Source organism: Dermochelys coriacea, chromosome 12 (genome assembly GCF_009764565.3).
Source record: "Dermochelys coriacea isolate rDerCor1 chromosome 12, rDerCor1.pri.v4, whole genome shotgun sequence".
Taxonomy (NCBI): Eukaryota; Metazoa; Chordata; order Testudines; family Dermochelyidae; genus Dermochelys; species Dermochelys coriacea.
Genome location: NC_050079.1, coordinates 10,092,751 through 10,109,705, shown reverse-complemented (window position 1 = coordinate 10,109,705; position 16,955 = coordinate 10,092,751). Strand labels below are relative to the sequence as shown.

Below are 16,955 nucleotides of genomic sequence, written 5' to 3'. Positions count from 1 at the left end.
GCCTCCCAGTTAGTCTGTGGGTGTGGATGTCAGGAGCTGTGGGAGGAAGTTGTGTTGTTGGAGAGACTGAGCAGTACACACCATATCAGGCACAAGGAAGGAGGTGCTGAGGTAAGGGTGAAGTGGAGCTTGAGGAAGTGGGGGCTGCTGTGGGGAAGTAGCCCAGGGAATTGTATGTGTCAAGTTTCTAAAAGGTCAGCTACCATAGCTGATGCTATTAGGGTCCCTGGGCTGGAGCCCAGAGTAGAGGGTGGGCCTGGGCTCCCCGCTTTGCCCCCCTCCAATTAATCACTGACACTGGGAGACAACAGAGACTGTGCAAGGGAGGATAGCTTCTCCTCGCCTCCCTTGCTGGCTTAATGATGAAAATGGCTCAGTAGACTGTGACCCGTATCTCTAGAGAAAGAAGGGTTATGTGGAGGGTCACAATGAGCCTCTGAGGCTAGTGAAATCCGCCAGGAAATGTGGACTCAGAGACAAGGACAGAGTTTTGTCACAGGGTATCTTAAACAATGTAGTGGCAAACCAAACTGATCAATATACAATGCAATTTTCTGGAATGATGTTCCTTCTCATTATATATATAAATTATAAAGTTTGGTTAAAGAGCTACAACTCAACAGGCTAAAAAAAGGGGGGCAGCACATGGAGATAGGAATGTACTTAGTCCAGTTACCCCATGGAAGAAGAATAATTCAAAATTAAAAAAAGGGTAACAATCCCATACAAATGAGAGACTGGTGAATTTGAAAGTTGGCAACTGAAAAGGATGAACTACATTTCCTTCAACTTGTCAAGACTGGGAAAAACAGAAGTATCAAATTTTGAAAACCATGACTGTAGGAGCTCCTGAGAAACACTCAGGGGAAAAAAATTGGTATCAGATCTGCCTTCCAACAGTTTTTGTTACTCTATAATAAACCATACTTATGTGAACAGGATTTTTTATTCTAGTCAGTTTAAGTAATTTTCCATGTGCAAATGATTTATGAAAAATTTTCCTATTACAAAGATTTTAGGACATTTGGTCTGTTTTCATGACAATTTGATTGTGAAATGCTGTCCTATCTCTGGAGTTTAAAAAAAATCTAATTAAGAATCTGGACAAACCAAACTATTTCATTGTTAGACTGTGCTTTTTTCTGGTTACTAAGGGTATGTCTATACTTACCATGGATTGACGCTGTGGCGATCGATCCTCCGAGGGTCGATTTAGCGGGTCTAGTGAAGACCTGCCAAAATCGACAACAGATCGCTCACTCGTCGACTCTGGTACTCCACCAGAACAAGCAGCGTAAGGTAAGTCTCCCGTCGACCCAATGCAGTGCAGACACTGCAGTAAGTCGACCTAAGCTATGTCGACTCCAGCTATGTTATTCACGTAGCTGGAATTGTGTAACTTAGGTTGACTTAACCCTGCAGTGTAGACCTGCCCTAAGATTACTTCCATCAATTTTGTTGCAGCTGTGGTCAATTTGCTAGCCTATACTGATAGCATTGTAAAGTGTGCCTGTACATTTTGAGATAATATCCCACGATAATAAAGATTTCAGAAGTGAGTGGTAAAGTGTCACAACATTTGGAATTTTCAGGAAACAGATGATCTTGCAGTATATCAGTTAGTAAACAGTTTAATATATATTTCCAAATATATATATTGGAAAACAAAATCCCCATTTTTGCACAGAAATGATCCAACAATTTTCAGACACACTGCTCATGTTGGTTTTCCTTAACAAGTTAGTACCCTTCACAGATTTTATTTGATTCTCAATTTTAGGTTGCAAGCTGCTGCCAAGTAGCAAGGGAGGACTTCTGTAGTGACAGAGCTACAAATAAAAGTAGTGCAGTGGAGCGAGTTCTAGCAAGGAAGTCAAGTGGTTGAGGGCAGGATTTTAAAGCATACAACTTATTTCTAAAACAAAGCTTTTCAGCAAACGTTTGTCCCTGCTGCCATAACCACAAAGGGGACTGATTTATGGCATTACTTCTCCTACTCCAAGATAGACACATCTTAAGATCTAATGCTAGGTTAATCAAGCATGAAAGCCATGGCCTCTTCAGCCAGAAACAATCTGTCTGCTTTTCTCTCATTTCGGTCTTTAACATAAGAACAGTTATACTGGATCAGACCAATGATCTACCTAGTCCAGTATCCGGTCTTCCAACAATAACCAGTGCCAGATGCTTCAGAGGGAATGAACAGAACACAGCAATTTACCAAGCAATCCATCTCCTGTCATCCAGTCCCAGCTTCTTGCAGTGAGAGGTTTAGGAACACCCAGTGCATGGGGCTGTGTTCAGGACCATCTTGGCTAATGGTCATTGATGGATCTATCCTACATCAACTCATCTAATTCTTTTTGAACCAAGTTATACTTTTGGTCTTCACATCATTCCCAGGCAACAAGTTCCACAGGAGAATGTAGGTTGTATGATCTATTTTCTTTTGGTTGGTTGATTTCTTTTGTTTTAAATCTGCTACCTACTAATTTCATTGGGTAACCCTTAGTTTGTGTGTTGTGTGAATGAGTAAATTCCTTCCTTATTCACTTTTTCCACATCATTCATGATTTTATAGACCTCTATCATATTTTATCCCTTAGTTGTCTCTTTTCTAAGATGATCAGTCCCAGTCTTTTTAATCTCTCCTCCTATGGAAGCTAATCTTTACCACTTAGAATTTTTGTTGCCCTTTTCCAATTATAATATATTTTTGAGATGGGGAAATCAGAACTGCACACAGTATTTAAGGTGTGGTCTTACAATGGATTTATATAGTGGCATTGTGATATTTTCTTTATCTATCCCTCTCCTAACGGTTCCCAACATTGTTAGTTATTTTGTCTGCTGCTGCACCAGAGCAGATGTCTTTAGAGAACAAGGTCTCCAAGATCTTTCTTGAGTGATAACTGCTAATTTAGACCCCATCATTTTGTATGTATAGTTGGGATTTATTTTTTCCAATGTGCATTATGTTGCATTTACAACACTGAATTTCATCTGCCATGGTGTTGCCCAGTCACTCAGTTTGGTAAGATCTCTTTGCAGTCACTTTGGACTCAACTATCTGAAAACTTTTCCACCTCACTGTTCTCACCCGCTTTTCCAGTTTATTTATGAATATGCGGAACAGCTTAAGTCCTTGGTGGACCTTGCTATTACCTCTCTCCATTATGAAAATAGACTGTTTCCTATCTTTTAACCAGTTAGTGATCCATGAGATCAGTTTCCTTATTGTACAAAAGGGGATTTTCAACTATCAGAGCCTTATAAAAAGCATGTAATTTACAACTGTAGGCACAAAAAGGTATTTTCTCTTTGGTACGATAGAGAAGGAAAGATTAGTGAAACTTTACTCACTCACCCACGCTGGATAAATAAATAAATATAATATATAAAAAAAATCAAAATTAGATTTTTGAATTTAAAATTTGAAGTCACTGGCTAAGTACTAAACCAGCTTTTGACAGCAATAGCCTCTTCTGCAGGCACTTAAAGAATATTTTCTTCATTTAAACCAGTTCAGTTGAACAACTAGAGTTCAATCAAAGTTGAAAAACTGTTTGGAAGTTGAAAATTTGTTTTTCCTTTTCCAAATCTATAAATAAAAAAAAAAAGGATGAGATCCACTAGTTCTAAAATCTTGAAGGACCTGGTGATCAGAAACAAATCAGTCCAATTCATTAAGTATAGCTAATACTGTGTTTTACTAAATAGTTTTAAATAAGAAACATGCTGTGATTTTTTTTTTCTTGTGTATCCACTACACTTCGGGAGTTTTAATTTAACAACAATTTGAAAATGCTGGTTTTGTGCATTTTTAATTTCAATGTCTTCTAAATGCAGCTAGACAAATCACAAATTGATCACTCTGTAATAAATGTCATTCATCTAAAAGTGTAAAAATTAAGGATCAGAATAAATGTATATTAAGCTATAGAATTGTTTAAGTGTGTATACATATAACATTCTCCAAGTTAACAAAAAGTACCAAAATTAGTATACACGTAGTATTAATAAAGACTATATTTAGTTGCAAATAACCATGTTTTAATGGTTATACCAATCAACAAGAATCACTTTTTCTTTAGGAAAAGAACTGAAAAGTACAAATGCAAAATAAGATTAAAAATCCCTTATTTTAATCAAGGTTTCCTGCTTGCAGATTTAAATAAATTATAGAAATCAACTTGATTAAAATCAATCCACCCAGCACCCACCTCCAACAAAACAAGAACAAACGAAGTTACTTGAGTCCCAAAAGATAGGCCTCGGTCAATAAAGCTATTCCCTGAAAGTGAAGTTTAAAAGTGAACAGTCTGTGTTTGAAAGCACACAAGGTTTCTAATAAGAAATTGAGTTTTCTGGAAGTCATGGAGGGAGGCAGAGAAACACAGAAAGTTACATAAACCTGGCCTCTCTGTTTAAAGATGTCACTGCTAAATTCTGCCAGCCATAATTAAAAATTCCTCCAAGAAGAATCAGGACTTGAGCTAAGTTTTAGTTAAGAGTGAAAGATTTTGCCTTTAAAATGTCAAAATATCCTCATCATGCACATCCAATCTATGTTGATTACCTGGAAACCATTTCCTTTCCTTACTCTAACTCAACCCATTCTAGATTCAGAATGCTACAGTTCTGGAATCTAAACAGGATTATATGCAATAGATGTTCACAGTCAAAATAATAATCACATTAGTTTTCACATAATACTTACATATACAAGCAGCTGCGATGAGACGACAGGCAACATAAGGAGGCTCACAAGAAGGGAAGACAGGCTGCACAATGTAGTTAGCAAAGGTTATTGCAATAATTGCCTGACTAGTTGGCTCAACAATTAATAATGAGGTCCATAAGCGAATAAAAGCAATAAAGCCCCCAAAGGCCTCCAAGATATATGCATAGCTGGCTCCTGACTTGGTAATAGTAGTTCCCAGTTCAGCATAGCAGAGAGCTCCAAACACTGAAAAAAGCCCCCCAGTTGCCCAGATTATTAGCGACAATCCATAGGAGGCACTGTAGATGAGAACTCCTTTAGGCGAGACAAAGATACCTGAACCAATCATGTTGCCTACAATGAGGCTGATTCCATTAAGCAAAGAGATTTCTTTCTTCAGCTGCATGGTTTCTTTGTTTCTTTCATACATTTCACAGCTGTCACTTGAATCTGGCTTGCCTGCTTCCTTGATGGGAGAGTATCCAGCCAGTGAGTTATGAGCCACTGTACCATTTGCCCTTTCTTCCATTGTGGAATTGTTGTTTATTCTTTAAACACACCAATCCCAATCTAAAACAAAATTAGACAGCTAAAAATTAGTAACATAATTTTGTCTAACCCTTCATATCAATTCTTCTTTCTGCTTGGAGCACAGGACTGACTTGTGTAACCTGCGATATCCCTCTTTTGCTACCGTGTGCTATATGATTTTGAATAAGGGTAAATCTTTGGATGGTAAAACATGACATTTGAACAAGTGACAGTCTCAAAATATCTTAGAAGAAAAAGGTGAAAAGAAAAATAAATGGTGCTGATTTGCAAGGGGGGTAAGTTGTGGGGAAGCACAGAACAGAGGAAATTCAAAGGTCGTTGACACCTGTTAGTCGAACCAGAAAGATCAAAAGGGGGTAATGGAGGTGTATAAAGAAAGAGAAAGCACAGTACAAGAAAGAATAGAAGGTGACAGGTTTATTGCAATATAAAACACATTTCAATTAAAGTTTTATTATTTCCTCTTCCATAAGTAATTGTTTTTAAAAGCGCCCAAAAATACAGAAGTGGAAAAAGTGTGGATAAAGCTTCTGAATGGTTCATATTTAATTTTCCTCGACTTCAGAGCTGAACATCTTACATCTCAAGTCTCCAGAGGATCTTCCCCTCCCTCCTTAAAAAGGATCACTGCTGGCCTTAACACTTAAACGTAAGATTACACTAATAACAATTCTGAAATACAGACACAGTATAGAAGTTTAGAGATGAAACAATCTGATTAAGTACAAATTGATATTTAATTTGCATTGACACTAGCTTTCATTCAAAATCTAACTTCTGATTGGATTATCAGAAGTTTCATAAGAACGAGCCTACTCCTTTCCTAAAAATGTGCTAGCATTTTCACATGCCCTTGCCAAGCACTAAATCCTGAGTGCACATTTCAGTGGCCTACTGCAGAGCAGAAAGATGCAAGTCTGGGTGAGATTTGGCAAAACAGTTGCCCTAGCAGAGAAATCAACTAGTTGATCTTGCATTTTATTTTCTTTATAACAGAAACTTTAGGTGTATTTCATTCCAAAAGTAAATTTTTTATCTTGAAATTGATCCTGGCACTTACCTAGTGAAGAGGGAAAAGGCACATACAAAGTATTTATGGTCTGATTTTCAGTAGGTCCAACATATAATTATGCACACAATTCAGTATTTGTGCCTGAAAGTAATTAATAGATGCATCTATCTGGACATACAAGTATAAACACACTTGTCCATGAATTTATGGTCATTTTCACTCATTTTGTTTACGCAGTTACAGATCCTTCCTTTTGAAAAAAAAATCAAATCCTTACTTTGTTATATTGTCAACATTATACTCTACAAGGCAAGTTAATTAAAACATTCTGATCCAATATACTTAGAACATGCTCTTACTCTTTCAAGCCATTTTAAATATTTTAAACCAAGGGAAATAAATATGTAATCTACATGGAAATGGAATGTAAAAGCCATGTACTGGAATGGAATATAGCCTGTTCACATTATGTCCAGTATGAGCCTTCTATCTCTTTTCATAAGAGAAAAAAATGCAGTAAGTATCCAAAAATAGTATTTACATAAATTAAAATATTGACTGCATTTGAAAAACTATATCATCATCAAATAGGTCTGCTGAATTATTGCAAATCCTTCCTTAAGGCTTTATTAAAGATTTAAAAGATTTGTTTAAAATGTTAAACTTTTATTCTGTCAGAGCAAATAATAATGGCATACAGTCAAACTAAGCCATATTTGGAAAACTCATCCCACATAGAAACATCTATATTACAGAATATACCTGTGGCAGAGCTCCGTCCTTGTCCCGGTGGGTCCCGTGCTTCTAGGTGGTTTATGCTAGCCTCAGAGACTCACTGGAACGCTCCACGTAACCCCTTTCTCTCTAGGGCCAGGGTTACAGTCTACTAAGCCCTTTTCATCATAAGCCAGCAAGGAGGTTGGTGAGAGAACTCCCACAGTCTGTTACCTTATGGGCTTATTACCGAACAGTTTAGCCTCCTGTCCCGACAGAGACCCGTCCTCCCCTCCCAGGAGGTGTTTCTGTAGTGGCAGGTTGGGGGGGAACCCGGGCCCGCCCTCTACCCCGGGTTGCGGCCCAGGGATCCTAATAGTAGCAGCTGTTGGCAGAGTTCACTGCCAGAGTTGCTACGTTTCCCTGGGCCACTTCCCCACAGCTCTCGCGCTTCTCTCTTCTTCACCCTTACCTTAGGGCTCCCTTACGAATGGCTTGAGGGTGTCTTCATTAACCAGCCCTTCAGCCGCACTTCCTCTTCCCTGCCTCTCCTCTGCCTGACTGGAGTGAGCCCTTTTATAGTATCAGAGGGCCTTAGAGTCAGATGGTCACATTAGCTTAATGGCCTGACTCTTTGCAGGTTAATTGTAGTCAGGTGTTCTCACTGGAGCAGCCCCCTGCTCTGGTCAGTCAGGGAACAGAAAACTGTTAATCCAGTGGCCAGTAGATCTGCCTTCTGCTACTCTGCTGTACCCAACTGGTCTATCACCTATTCCTCCTTCGTGCTCAACACCAAGGGGTTGGGCAGCTTGGGACGCCAGACAGTGTATGCATGATAAGCCATAGGCGTTGCCATGGCAACTCCCTGCTCTGTGCTGTATGCAGAACTGGAAAGATTGGAGGGATAAGAACCACCTGGTTACCCTTGTGTTCTTTTTCCTTGTTCCGTTGCACCCATTGAAGAGGGGCATGGTTGGTCACAAGGATAAGTCTACGCCCCAGCAGGTAATAACATAATGTTTCCATGGCCCATTTTACAGTGAGGCACTCTCTCTCTACCACTGCATATTTTTGTTTCCTCGGAAGGAGTTTCCTATTGAGGTAGAGAATTGGGTGTTCCTCTTCCCCAACCATCTGCGACAGGACAGCCCCTAACCCCCATCTCGGATGCATCTGTCTGTAGGATGAATTCCTTGGTGAAATCTGGAGCTATCAATATGGGGTTACTGTAGAGGGAAGTCCGTAGGTCCGTGAATGCCCTCTCTGCTGCACCAGACCATCCGACTGGATCAGGGCCACGGGCCTTCACTAAGTCCATTAGGGGACTTGCCCTTGGGGCAAAATGGGGGATGAAACACTGGTAATACCCCACCACCCCCAGGAATGTTCGGACCTGCTTCTTACGGCTTGGCTGTGGCCAATTTTGGATGGCCTCTAACTTACTCAGTTGGGACCTTCAGTTCAGACCTTTTCCTACCACAGTCAAGATATTTGGCCTCCGTGAACCCTACAGCGCACTTAAACAGGGTTAAGCCGTAAGGTCAGCTCACCTGAAGGTATCAAGGACCACCCCCACTTTTTCCAAGTGGGTCTCCCAGTCTGGGGTATGAATCGCCACATCATCCAAGCTGCAGCATAACTGTCATGGGGGCGTAATAACTTGTCCATGGAGGCGCTGAAAGGTAGCTGGGGCCCCATGTAGTCCAAAAGGGAGGACTGTATATTGGAAGAGACCCTCTGGTGTAGAAAACGCCATCTTTTCCTTTGCATCTTCGGCTAGGGGAATCTGCCAGTACCCCTTAGTCAAGTCTAGGGTTGTCAAGTACTGGGCAAGAGGCATGCACAGTGGTTTGAGAACGGTACACTAGTTTGTCTATGAGGGGTATAGGGTAGGCATCAAGCTGGGATATCTCGTTTAGTCAACAGAAGTCACTGCAGAACCTCGTGGTGCCATCAGGTTTGAGCACCAACACTATTGGGCTGGACCACTGACTGTGGGATTCTTCGATGATCTCCATCTCCAGCATTTTCCTGACTTCCGCTTTTATTTCCTCCCTTTTGGGCCTCAATTACTCTGGTCCCAGGGTTCGTGATGATGTGGTGATATGTCCTGGTTCTGCGACCCAGCTTTGTTTCAAATACATCTTGATATTGGGCGATCATCTCAGTTACCTTTTTCTTCTGGGCTGTCGTTAGATCAGGAGACACCTTCACCTGTTCAGGATTTTTGTTCCCTGGGTGCAGCTCTTCTCGAACCACTGTGCATGCCTCTTGCGCATTCCAGGGTTTCAGAAGGCTGATGTGGTATATCTGCTCTAGTTTTCAACGTCCTGGTTGTCGCACCTTGTAATTTACTTCCCCTAGGGCTTTGACGATTTCGTAGGGACCTTGCCACTGGGCCAAAAGCTTACTTTCGGCCATGGGTACCAGTACCATTACTCGGTCACTGGGATGAAACTGACGAATCTTGGCTTGACGGTTGTAGTAGGTTCTCTAGGCCTCTTGGGCCTTCTCTAGGTGCTCCCTTACTATGGGAGTGACCCGGGCTACCCGATCCCTCATCTGTAGCACATGCTCTATTACGTTCTTCCCCTCACTGGGTTCCTCCTCCTCCCAGATTTCCTTGGCTATGTCCAGGATGCCTCAGGGGTTGCATCCATACAGCAGCTCAAAGGGGGAGAATCCAGTGGAAGCTTGGGGGACCTCATGGATGGCAAACATGAGGTATGGTAGTAGGTTGTCCCAGTCTTTCCCATCCTTGCTTACCACCTTTCTTATCATGGCCTTGAGGGTTCGGTTAAATCTTTCCACCAGACCATCGGTTTGTGGATGGTAAACCGAGGTCCGCAGGGTCTGGATGTGGAGCAGGGAACTCAGGTCCTTCATCAACTTGGACATGAATGATGTTCCCTGGTCTGTGAGGATTTCTTTTGGTAGTCCTACCCGGGTGAAGATAGCCACTAATTCTTTGGCAATGCTCTTGGAGGCTGTGTTTCGTAAGGGGACAGCTTCTGGGTACCTGGTTACATAGTCTAGGATGACAAGCACATACTGGTGGCCTCGGGTCATTTTTTCTAGTGGCCCCACAAGATCCATAGCGATCTGTTTGAACGGAACTTCAATGATCAGCAGGGGTACCAAAGGAGCTCTTAGATGTGGACGAGGGCTGTGCAGTTGACATTCAGGGCAGGAGGCACAGTACCGCCGGACATCTTCATGTACCCCCAGCCAGAAGAACCTGCACAAGATTAGCACCTGGGTTTTCTCCACTCCCAGGTGCCCTCCAAAAAGGTGACTGTGAGCAAAGCTTAATATTGCCTTCTGGTGTTTCCAGGGTACTAGGAGCTGGTGTACCTCTTGCTCCTGCATTTGCACGACCCAGTATAGGAGAGTCCTCTTAATCACAAATAAGGTCCTAGCCCCCAGGCCTTTCCCTCTATAGGTACCCCATCTATCTCCACCACCTCCTTCCTGGCATTCTCATACTTTGGGTCTTCCACCTGGTCCCGTCCAAAAGTCTCTCTCCCAGGGCTTATCAGCCCAGACTCTGAGGGACCTGTCTCTTCCCTCTCAGCCAGCTCTGAGGTTGGGATTGGAACTGGTCTCTGACCCCTCTTCCATCTCGGGGCCCTCCTCTTCAGTTGTCCGTGTAAGTCTACCTACACAGGCGGCTCTCTGTCCTTGTATCAGGATTCGGGTACCCAAAGCCTTGGCTGCCCTTCTTTCTCTTTTTGGTCTTCCTGCTTTTCCCTGGGACAGGGAATAGTTCGAGACATTTCTGTCAATGGGAGGTGACCTTCTGCCGTGGATGCTCCCCTCCCTCCAATCCCTCCGGTGGGAGCAAGTTTCCAAACCGGAGAATCTCTACCTATGAGCATGGAGAATGGGAGGTTTGGGACCACCCTTGCTCTTACCCCAGTGACATTTTCCTGAATTTCAATTTTCACTGGGATAATGGGGTAGTAACTAACAGTCCCATGGACACAGGTTACCCCCGTACGCTTAGCCTGCATTAACTGGCACTTCACTAATTTACCTGAAATGAGGGTGATAGCACTCCCTGAGTCTGAGTGCCATGGTTTCTACCCTATTCAACTTCACCTTCCTTGTATATTTGTGGGGTGACTGCAACCCCTACAAGATTGAGTAGGCTGCATGGATCTGCCCCATCCCCCAGGTTACACTGCATGGGTTCTTCAACACTGGGCAGCTATGTGCCCCAACTCCCGGCACCCATAACACCTATAATTGTTTCTAGTCACTCCCCTATCACGTGGGTTAGGGGGTTTAGTCCCAGGGTCCCCACCCCCACCCATGCCTTCCCCTTCCTTCTGGGTTCCCGACTGGTTTTCAGCCTCCCTCTTCTTCCCCCTAGGACTTCCCAGGGGTTTGGCTACCTGATCCTCCACAGTCAGGGTCGAGTGTTTGATTTGTGAGGGGCCTTCCTTGGGTAGTTGGGTTAATTCCTTGGCTGTCATCTGTCTTTCCACCAATGCAATATTTTGTCGTAGGTGGACGGATCGTTCTGGCATACCCATTTGCGGAAATCTGGTGGCAGTCCCCGCATGTAATGGTCCATGACCAAAGTCTCTAAAATCTCCTCCGGGCTGCATGCCTTGGGCTGTAACCACTTCTGAGTGAGGCGTACGAGGTCGAATAGTTGGGACCTCAGAGGTTTGTTCTCCCTGTATTTCCACTCCTGGAACCTCTGGGCCCGTACCACTGCCATCACCCCTGATCGTGTTAGGATCTCTGCCCTCAGCCAGGAACAATCAGCAGTCTCCTCGGTGGGCAGATCAAAGTAGGCCTTCTGGGCCTCTCCGCACACAAAAAAGGGGCGAGAATGCTGGCCCACTGCTCCTGGGGCCACACCTCACGCTGAACAGTCCTTTCAAATGAGAGGAGATACGCCTCTACATCGTCTGTCATCTTTAGCAGACAACCAGTGGCCCTCAGGGTTTGCATCCCATTGGGCCCCCAGGCCTGGGTGGTGAGGATCTTCAGCTGGTCCACTACCTCACGCAGGAGGGCTCGATCTTGGGTTGCCTGGCTCATTAATAATTGGCTGTTTTCCTGCTGTAACCTCATGGACTCCTGTTGCACCATCGCCTGAGCCTGGGTTGCCTCCTGCTGGGCTGCTGTGGCTTACACCAGCGCTCTCACCACCTCCTCCACTGTGGTATAAACAAACCCCAAACCAAAAACCCAGTGCACTTTTTTTTTAAATAAACCTCTTTTGTTCCACCACGCTGTGAACAATCATGATCCCACTGCTAACACCAGTTGTGGCAGAGCTCTGTCCTTCTCCCAGTGTGTCCTGCGCTTCTAGGCAGTTTATGCTAGCCTCAGAGACTCACTGTGACCCTCCATGTAGCCCTTCTCTCTCTAGGGCCAAGGTTACAGTCTACTGAGCCCTTTTCATCATAAGCCAGCAAGGAGGTTGGTGAGAGAACTCCCACAGTCTCTGTTATCCTTATGGGCTTATTCCCAAACAGTTTAGCCTCCTGTCCCGACAGGGGCCTGTCCTCCCCTCCTAGGAGGTGTTTCTGTAGTGGCAGGTTGGGGGGAACCTGGGCCCCAGGTTCTGGTCCAGGGACCCCAATAGTAGCAGCTGTTGGCAGCCACCTTTCACTGCCAGAGTTGCTACATTTCCCTGGGCCACTTCCCCACAGCTCTCGCGCTTCTCTCTTCTTCACCCTTACCTTAGGGCTCCCTTACCGATGGCTTGAGGGTGTCTTCATTAACCAGCCCTTCAGCCACACTTCCTCTCCTCTGGCTCCCTGGTTCTCCTCTGCCTGACTGGAGTGAACCCTTTTATAGTATTAGAGAGCCTTAATTAGTCAGGTGGTCACATTAGCTTAATTACCTCACCTGACTTTGCAGGTTAATTGGAGTCAGGTGTTCTCATTAGTCTGGAGCAGCCCCTGCTCTGGTCAGTCAGGGAACAAAAAACTTTTAATCCAGTGGCCAGTATATCTGCTTTCTGCTACTCTGCTGTACCCAGCTGGCCTGGGTCTATCACAATACAATCACAAGTAAAAGAAAAGAGCTCTTTATTTTAAAAACTGGATTTATTCTCCCCAAATGTTAAGGATTCTGAAAGGTTCCAGATTTCCCTCCTTCCCCATAGTTTTCTGGCATTTATTTTCAGAGGAAAAAACCCCAACCAGAAAATAGGTCATGGAAAATTTGTTCCAATATAGCCATACACTCACAGTATGTTGAGACATAGCCTCTTCCCCCACTGAAATCTAGGAAGAGGAGGCAAAGCCAGGTCTGACTGTTTATTTCATTTTAGCATGGAGTGAGAGAGAGTCTAAGGCCCAAAATCATACCAGCTCTTCTATATTCATGTCAGTGCTGTAAAAACTATTTGGCGAGACGATGTCGACAGTCAAAGATGTTGTTTGCTAGTGAAGATATAGATAAAAGCTTTCCTGATTAAGAAAGCCTACCGAGTCTTGAGAAGCTAATTCTACTGTAATTATAAAGCACTATGGAAGTGGATTTGTTTAGTCTATAACTTTGTGGATACTAGTTTAATAAGCAGTCCTATATTTAGAAAACTTCTCCATCCTCTCTCATCCCACCATTTCTCCAGTGGGCTGGACTTGTTGACTAGCTGATGCCAAGCTTAAAGTAAGTGTCTGAGGGAGTTCACATGCACATAGCAAGAACTTCCATCACTACAATAATCAACATCAGTACAGCCTCTTTTGACAGACCCAGCATATGCCTATCCCAACCTTCTCTCCCTTCCCAACGTCCAAAAAAATCAAAGGAAGAACTCAAGTTGCTTTCTCTATCCCTTCTTCAAAATTAGAACTGCCCTCTGCCTTGTTCTTCTCTGGCTGATTTCTTGTTGGTGTTGCACCAGAAATGGGCTTTGAAAAAGGACTCATGATATTTAAAATTTAGTCTATTGGTATGCTTTTAAAGACGGACTAGACTATAAATAGTTATAATTTTGCTAAGAGATCAGACTGGCTAATCACAAATAAGATTAAATCCTCATTTTTGTTTTAAACATAAGAAATAGCTAACAATCAAACCAGGTATTCTCATGACAATTTGATGATGCAAACTAAGATTGAGGGTTATCATTAGAGATCAGTTTCAAAGCTGATTTTTTTTTTCTACTTCTACTTTGAATCAAACTGGACACCTGCTGGAACTATATTTAAGATAGCAGCCTCTTCTGGGGAGATACACTAACCTCTAACTCAGAGGCTCTCAACCAGAGGTATGCATACCCCTGGTGACATGAAGAAGTCTTCCAGAGGAGATATCAACTCATCTAGATATTTGCCTAGTTTTACAACAGGCTACATAAAATGCACTAGCCAAGTCAGTACAAACTAAAATGTCATATAGATAATGACTTGTTTATACTGGTCTATATACTATACACTGAAATGTAAATGAAATTTATATTCCAATTTATTTATTTTGTAATTATATGGAAAAATGAGAAAGTAAACTATTTTTCAGTAATAGGGTGCTGTGACACTTTTGTAATTTTGTCTTATTTTTGTAAGCACAGTTTCAGTGAGGTGAAACTTGGGGTATGCAAAACAAATCAGACTCCTGAAAGGGGTACAATAGTCTGCAGAGATTGAGAGGCACTGCTCTAACTCAATGAGGATACTGAAACCATTGCTAGGACATCTAAATGCTATTTTAAAAATATTGGGTATTCTTAGTTTTGTATAGTCAAGCTATAAAAGAGTACAATATTTTAAAGCCCCCACTTACACTATGAAACAAGATATGTGCTGCAAGAACTCCTCTTAAACACAATTTCAGGAAATATTTGCAGTGTTTAAGGTATTCTTACACTGGCCAATATAACTGCTTCTATTGAAACAGCTTTCAAAACATGGCCTGTTTCATTGTGTAGACAGGGTCTTAGTGACTCAACAAACATTGTTATGAATTTATTCACACAAACCCTAATCCTGCAGAAAGATAGTGGATTTAGACTTTCGGTACCAACTCAGAACAAAAGCCACTTAAGTTTGTTCAAATGCTAATCCCAGAGACATATTTAAATACTGTAGCTGGAAATCCCTGGTGCAGCCACGATTCCTTCACTTGCCCTTGCCACCACCCCAAACTTAAGTTCCTTGCCTACAAGGTCCTACACAACTTAGCTAGAAGCTATCTGTTTTCATGTTACCATACTCTGCTTTGCTTTGCTCCACACAACTGCCACACTGTCCTCTCACACTAGTCTACATTTTCCCATATAGCTTTCTGTGGAGACTCATATTGACAGTCTGCTCCCCACCTACAAGCCCCTCCTGAAGTCACAACTATAAGTGTTTACTAAATGGTAAATATTGCAGAAAATGTGGTATTAATACATGCACATAACCGTTCACTCAGTTAGATCAAGCTATCCTCTAGTCTTATTTTATATTGTCAGTTATGACGTGGACCTTCAGCACAGAGATTGCTCGTTTGTCTATATAAATATCTAGAATGCTACTTGTGCTATGTAAACAATACAGATTAAGTGTCTCTACAAGCACTACACCTAATCTTAACTGGCACCAAAAGTTATCAGTCTCCATCTAACCAAAGAAGAAGAGTGTAGAATGCGGAAAAATATTAGTGAACAAAACTGAAGCTGTGTCAAAGTTAGAAAAAAAAAAAAAACCACATACTGAGAACAGAAAATATTTACTAAACCCCAGGTTTCTGCCAGAGACCATTATTAGGCACAGAAAATAAAAGGCTGGGAGAGAAGAAGACGACAAAGGTGCAGTGCAGTGTTTTCTAATACATGACAATTCTAGGTTCATACTCCCCAGCATGCCCATTTAGCACAATGCCATATACCAGCATGTCAGCGGCACAATGTTTTATTGCTGAATTACTCTCAAATGACTTTTTAATACCTTTTAAAATCACTTTGGTATCCTAAAGGTCAATAAGCAGGATACCTCAGTGGGAACCCCAGACATGGAATTTTATTTCCTACAGAATTTTAAGAGGCTGGATGTAAGGAAATATTTAAAAGTAAGGAATAAGAGCTTTCCCCAGTGGAAGTCTATCTATCTGTGTGGCTCCTGCTTTATAGCTAAATCCATGGTACTTTACAACACTACCAAAAGACCCATGAACTTCAATTAACTACAGTTCAAAGAAAGGTTAGAGGATGCTAACATTAAGTCCCCTGGGGTCAGGATCCCTAACACTCTTCCAGACCTGGGATGGGAGTCAGTCAGTCAGTCTCTCTCTCTCGAGTGGGTTACAGCACCTGACCAGTCACTGTCAGATTCCTCCACAGCTGATGCCTCCCTCCCTGCCCAGAGCTATGCAATTAGCGCTGTTAAAAAAATTAACACTGATTTTGTTTTCAGTTAATCACAGGCATTAACAGTGATTAATTGACAACCCTAGTTGAAACTATGGTAAAGAACAGAATTATCAGAGACCAATGAACACAATATGGTGGGGGAAGAGTCAACATGGCTTCTGCAAAGGGAAATCATGCTTCACCAATCTATTAGAATTTTTTGAAGGGGGTCAACACACTTGCAAAAGGGTGATTCAGTGAATATAATGTACTTGGACTTTCAGAAAGCTTTGACAAAGTCCCTCACCAAAGGCTCTTAAGCAGTCATGGGATAAGAGGGAAGGTCCTCTCATGGATCAGTAACTGCTGAAAACATAGGAAACAAAAGGCAGGAATAAATGGTCAGTCTTCCTAATGGAGAGAAGTCAAGTGCAGGATTCCCCAAAGATCAGTAATGGGACCTGTGCTGTTCAACGTATACATAAATGGTCTGGAAAAGGGGGTAAAACAGTGAGGTGGCAAAGTTTGCAGACTGTATAAAAATCACTCAAGATTGCAATCTGCTTCAGATTGAACTAAGAGTTACAAAGGGATCTCACCAAACTGAGTTACCAGGCAACAAAATGGCAGATGAAATTCAATAATGATAA

The 16,955-nt window shown here is 42.5% G+C and overlaps 1 protein-coding gene across 6 annotated transcripts in view; it reads right to left on the bottom strand.

Annotated features, from left to right (window-relative positions):
- The window catches only part of SLC7A6 (solute carrier family 7 member 6), a 66,816-nt gene that overhangs the window by 40,416 nt on the left and 9,445 nt on the right, over positions 1 to 16,955 (bottom strand). For 5 of the 6 annotated variants that reach the window (XM_038367873.2, XM_043495054.1, XM_043495056.1 and 2 more), the window contains exon 2: positions 4,721 to 5,293. In XM_038367873.2, coding sequence (XP_038223801.1) covers positions 4,721 to 5,252 — 532 coding nt within the window. In that variant the 5' untranslated portion in view covers positions 5,253 to 5,293. Of the gene's footprint in view, positions 1 to 4,720; positions 5,294 to 12,703; positions 12,813 to 16,955 lie in introns of those variants that run through there. The other variant, XM_038367878.2, reaches the window with a different exon arrangement.